This window comes from Tupaia chinensis, unplaced genomic scaffold (assembly GCF_000334495.1).
Source record: "Tupaia chinensis unplaced genomic scaffold, TupChi_1.0 Scaffold000704_1, whole genome shotgun sequence".
Lineage (NCBI taxonomy): Eukaryota > Metazoa > Chordata > Mammalia > Scandentia > Tupaiidae > Tupaia > Tupaia belangeri.
In genome coordinates this window covers 2,848,994-2,853,827 of record NW_006160227.1, presented here as the reverse complement: position 1 = coordinate 2,853,827, position 4,834 = coordinate 2,848,994, and the positions used below count along the sequence as shown (strand labels likewise).

Sequence of the window (4,834 nt, the reverse complement as noted above, 5' to 3'; positions counted from 1 at the left end):
TGGGGAGTGATTTCTCGCTTTCTGTCTCTCTGTCTCTCTCTGTCTGTCTGGCAAGCACAAAAATCCATCCCCCCCAAAAATGATTAGTTATTATTATTTTTAACTTTGCTATAGACAACGTGTGCTCAACAGAGGGACATGGGGAGAGCGACGGAAAGTAAGAAAACAAGCCCCCAGGTCCAGACCTCGAACCACAGTTGAGTTGAGTCAGCTATGTGGGAGTCCCTAGACACTTCAAATTCTACGGACTCGCTTTTGTTTTCACCGTGAAGCTCCTTGAGTTCCCTTTGCCCTCCCCAAGATGGCGCCGCCCTCGCCCTCCCATCCGATTCTCTCCAACCAAGCCAGCGTCCCCTGCAGTGCGCGACCCCTGCAGCCCTTCTCAAGATGGCGCGAACACTAGCCCGTTTACCCTCCGCTCTTCAAGAGATCCTTGGTGGTCAGAGTCAACCGAGGCGCCCTCTGACCTTCCCAATATGGTGGCGAACGGACTACGCGCCACATCTGACCTTTCCAAGATGGCGCACTACGTCACAAACGTGCGCAAACTCAGTGTCGCTCGCCGGGTACTTCCACTTCCAATCGCGCCGGAAGGCGGCCAATGGGGCGTACGAGGATCCTCGGAGGGTGGTTTTTCGTGGGCCAGGACACCCCGGCTCGACCATGGACCGGAGGAAGAAGCCTCTGGACGTCACGGCCTCCTCGGTGAGTGCGGGTAGGAGATGCCGCTGCGGGCCCCGGGTTCTCCCGCCTCCGTTCGTGGAGACTCAGGTCTGGCCCATCCCCTCGCTCCGGACCGGACCCGGGCCAGGCCTCCCGGTCTGCAAGGACTGGGCTGGCTCGCAGTCGGGACCCCGGCTGTCCCTGCTGTGCAGACGTGGCCTCTTCCCGTCCTCTCCCCAGTCCAGCGACCAGCAGGGTTCTGCCAGGACGTTGGGGCGAGGCTTCTCTCCCGAGACCCGCGGTCCCATCGGTGACTGGGCGGGGGCCGCACGGTCCGGGGGCTGCGAGGTCTGGCCCCGTCTGCGGCTTTACGGGTTTAGCGGCTCAGGCTCCGGCTCGGGTTGGTGCGCCCGCCGTGTCTGCAGGGTCTCTGCTCCTGGCCGCGTTAGGACAAGATGCCGTCCTGTAGAGGAGATCGAGGCTCAGAAAGGGGAGAAGGTTGTCCCCGGCTCCCACACGGAGTACTTAGTGATAGGACCCGCAGGCCCACCCCGGTTGATTTCTGGAGTTACTGCCTTTTCCGTGACAGCAGAGCAAATTGCCTAACTTTATGTTAGTTGTTGAATTTACTTTGGAGTATTAGAGTGCAAAGAACGTGCCAAGGAAAACATCTCAGAGTCCCAGTATGTGAGTCTCTTTCTCATGTAGTAGTGAAAATTGCTATGAGTTGTTTATTATGTTTGAGGGGCCAGAACTAAAAAGCTGTGACTTTTTTTTTTTGAGAGAGAGAGAGAGGTTTTTGCTATAGGGTGCATGCGCTTGCCAGAAAGACAGAGAGAGACAGAGAGACAGAAAGCGAGAAATCACCCGCCCTGGGTGATGGCCACGCCACAATCCCTTCTCCATTCTCCTCTCAGGATCTTGGGCACGCACGCACACGCGCCTGGAGTGAGTTTGAGCCACCAGATCCGGGACTCGAACCGCGGTCGACTCCGTGGGAGTCCAGCGACATAGCCATTACGCTAACTGCTGGTCCCCAACCATTTTTAAAAAAGAATTATTTTATTTAATTTTATTCGTTGTCATTATTTTAATTTTATTTTTTTGAAGTTCATTAGAGACACAGGCAGAGAAATAGGGAGGAAATGAGAAAGTGAGCCACCAGGTCTGAACCACGGTTGGCCATGTGGGAGTCCAGCACCTTTAACCATCATGCTACCACCTGCTGGCCCAAAATTGCTTTTGAAAATTGTATTAGACTATAGGCTGCCTAAGGCCTAATTCTTAAATCCTCCTATTCAGTGTCAAGAGGCAGGTACAAGCTAGGTGCCCAGATAGGTAGTGAATAAAAACGTTTCCCAGTAGAAATAATCAATGGTTGTGATGGATAATTGAGATTTCCCCATGAAAGAACCAACCGCAGTACCAGTCAGAGGTAAGGTGCTTAGTAGTAACAGTTGAACCTGAGTCTAAAATGCATTCCCTTAGTGTTGAAAGATTGGAGATACATTTGTAACAGAGCAGGGATGAAATACGAATTGATTAAATTTTGTACCAGATTCTCCATTGACACACACTATTTTGTATCCCATTTTTGCCCATTTAGACAAACCTGAAATCTTGCGTTGAGCATTCCTGTAGCTTAATGACCCTGTCACCCACCAGAACTGATCAGTATATTTTTGTTTACCTTCTGGTTTTATGTCTAGTTGGTCGATCTTAAAGCTGAACTTTTCCGAAAACAAGAAGAATTCAAACAAGAAAAGCTTCTGAAAGATGCTGGCGTTTTGGGGAAACCGAAAACCACTAACAAGGTAAGATAAGACCGTGTTATCTCGATGGGTTACAAACGTAGTTTCAGGTTTTTGAAAATGTCGGTGATACCTGTACACACGAAGGTTAAGGAAGAATCGTTCCCTTATGTTTGAAAATCCGCATGAAATATGTTACATATAAACAGGAAAATTTATAAATGACGTAAATGTGCATGATAATGCGAGCGTCCTTTAGCAGGTCTTTTAGGACAGTAGGTCGAGTTAAAAGCGGGTGGTTTTAAATTCTCAGGGATTCATACATGGTGTGCATCCAAACAGAGATAAAGAGGTAACATAGCTCTCTACCAGAAGGTAGCAGATCTTTAAGAGTCATGAACGGTTTTCCAGTTTTATAGGTACTTGGATCTATTATCTGTATTATCCGTTCTTTAGCAGTAACGTATAAACTTTCATTCGAGTCTTGAATGAGGCTGCAAGCACTCAGAAGGTAACCGAGCTGTAACTGTGCAGTTGTGTAAAGACATTTCTAATACAGTGGAGGGCTTGCTTTCCAGCTCCAGCTTGGCCACAGTCAGCCTGCCTTTGTAGACAGTAGGTTCGCTGTCAGGAGATCTGGTTTGTCCATTGATTCCTGAGATCAGGTGGTCTCTTTCACAGTCACGTGGTGGTTCCATTTTGTCTTTTTAAATTTCCCAGAAACCAAGTATCTGGAGCAAACAGAACACAGGAGTTTCCAATCGAGCCGAGAAGGACGCTGAACAGAAGATCGAGGAACAGAAGACGTTAGACAAAGCAAGGTAAAGTTAAGGTCTGGTGAAGGTTACCTTTGATGGGCAAAGAAATGGAAGCAAAGAAATGGAAGTTCCGGGGCCAGCAGGTGGCATGGTGGTTAAGGCACTGGACTCTTACACGGCCACTGTGTTTTGAGCCCTGGACCCATGGACAGGAGGATGGAAGCGAGATTGCAGCATGGCCATCCTCCCTGGGAGGGTGATTTCCCATTTTCCCTCTCTCTGTCTCTGTCTCACTCCGGCAAGCTCATGTACCCTGTGGCAAAATCAAGCACACACACATAAAAGAAGTGAAAGTTAAAATTTTACTCTTTTTGACTTACAAGTTTGAGTTTTAGCTTCTTCTAGGTAAATGCTCTGTGTATATAAATACTCTAAAAGTAGGGGCAGGCAGGTGGCATGGTAGATAAGGTGCTGGACTTTTCCACGGCCAACCGTGGTTTGAGTTAGGGGCCCTGCGGCTTGAAACTTGGCGCTGGGCACATGTGTGTGCGTGCCCGAAGTCCCGAGAGGAGAATGGAGGAGAAGGGATTGCGGCGTGGCCATCCCCCCCTGGGCGGTGATATCTCACTTTCCCTCTTGCTGTTGATCTGTCTCTCCAGTAAGTACACGTACCCTATGGCAAAACCTTAAAAAAAAAAAAATGAATCATGTAGCTCACAGCTGTATCTACAGTTTCCTGAAAAGATAAGACCTAGTAAGTGTCGGTTCAAAAATTGAAGCAGGCCAGCAGGAGGTAGAGGTTAAGCTGCTGGGTGTCCCACGGCTGGCTGTGTGCTGAGAGTCCTGGACCCAGCAGCCTGGAAGTCATTAAAGATCTGTGGGTATGGATGCCCGAAAGCCCAAGAGGAGACTGGAGGAGGAGGGCCCGTGGCATGGCCATCCTCTCCGAGGGTTCTTCTGTGCTCACTCTCTCTGCCGAGTGGACACATCCTATAGCAAAAACTATAAACAAACACGACTCTGTCTTGCTTTGAGCCTTGTTTTTTTTTTTTTTTTTTTAAAGATTTATTTTTTAATTTAACTTTATTTTGATTTGACCAGAGAAGGATGGGCATTGGGAGGAGTGAGAAAGCAAGCCGCCAGGTCAAGGACTTGAACTGCGCTCGGCCATGTGGGAATAAAGCGACCCCAACCACCACAGCACCTGTTGGCCCCAGAGCCTTTTCTTTTGGAGAGGTTTTTGCTATAGGGCATGCGTACACTCGCCAGAAAGACAGAGAGAGACAGAAAGCGAGAAATCACCCCCCGGGGGATGGCCACGCCACAATCCCTTCTCCTCTCGGGATCTTGGGCATGCATGCACAGGCACCCGGCGTGAGTTTAAGCCACCGAGTCAGGGACTCGAACCGCGGTCCACCATTACGCCAACTGCTGGTCCTTCCGAAGCCTGCGGGTTTTTGAATGACAGGGCCTCACTGTTGCCATCCCTGTGCCTCAGCCTCGCACAGGACCACAGGTGTGCCGTGCCCCACTCATGTTTTTGTTTCCGTGTGTTTGGGTATTATCGTTGTTTGTTTTAGACAGGGTCTTGCTCTCAAGCTTGAGATCCTCCTCCACCGGTTCCCAAGTCACTGGCCTTCCTGGCTCACCGCTCTGCGGCCA

The 4,834-nt window shown here is 49.8% G+C and overlaps 1 protein-coding gene across 1 annotated transcript in view; it reads left to right on the top strand.

The window, feature by feature from the left end:
* The first annotated feature begins 567 nt into the window (after positions 1-567).
* Positions 568-4,834, top strand: part of CCDC174 (coiled-coil domain containing 174) — a 23,515-nt gene continuing 19,248 nt past the window's right edge. The window contains exons 1-3 of the mRNA XM_006160680.3: positions 568-705; positions 2,373-2,477; positions 3,135-3,235. Coding sequence (XP_006160742.1) covers positions 664-705; positions 2,373-2,477; positions 3,135-3,235 — 248 coding nt within the window. The 5' untranslated portion in view covers positions 568-663. The remainder of the gene's footprint in view (positions 706-2,372; positions 2,478-3,134; positions 3,236-4,834) is intronic.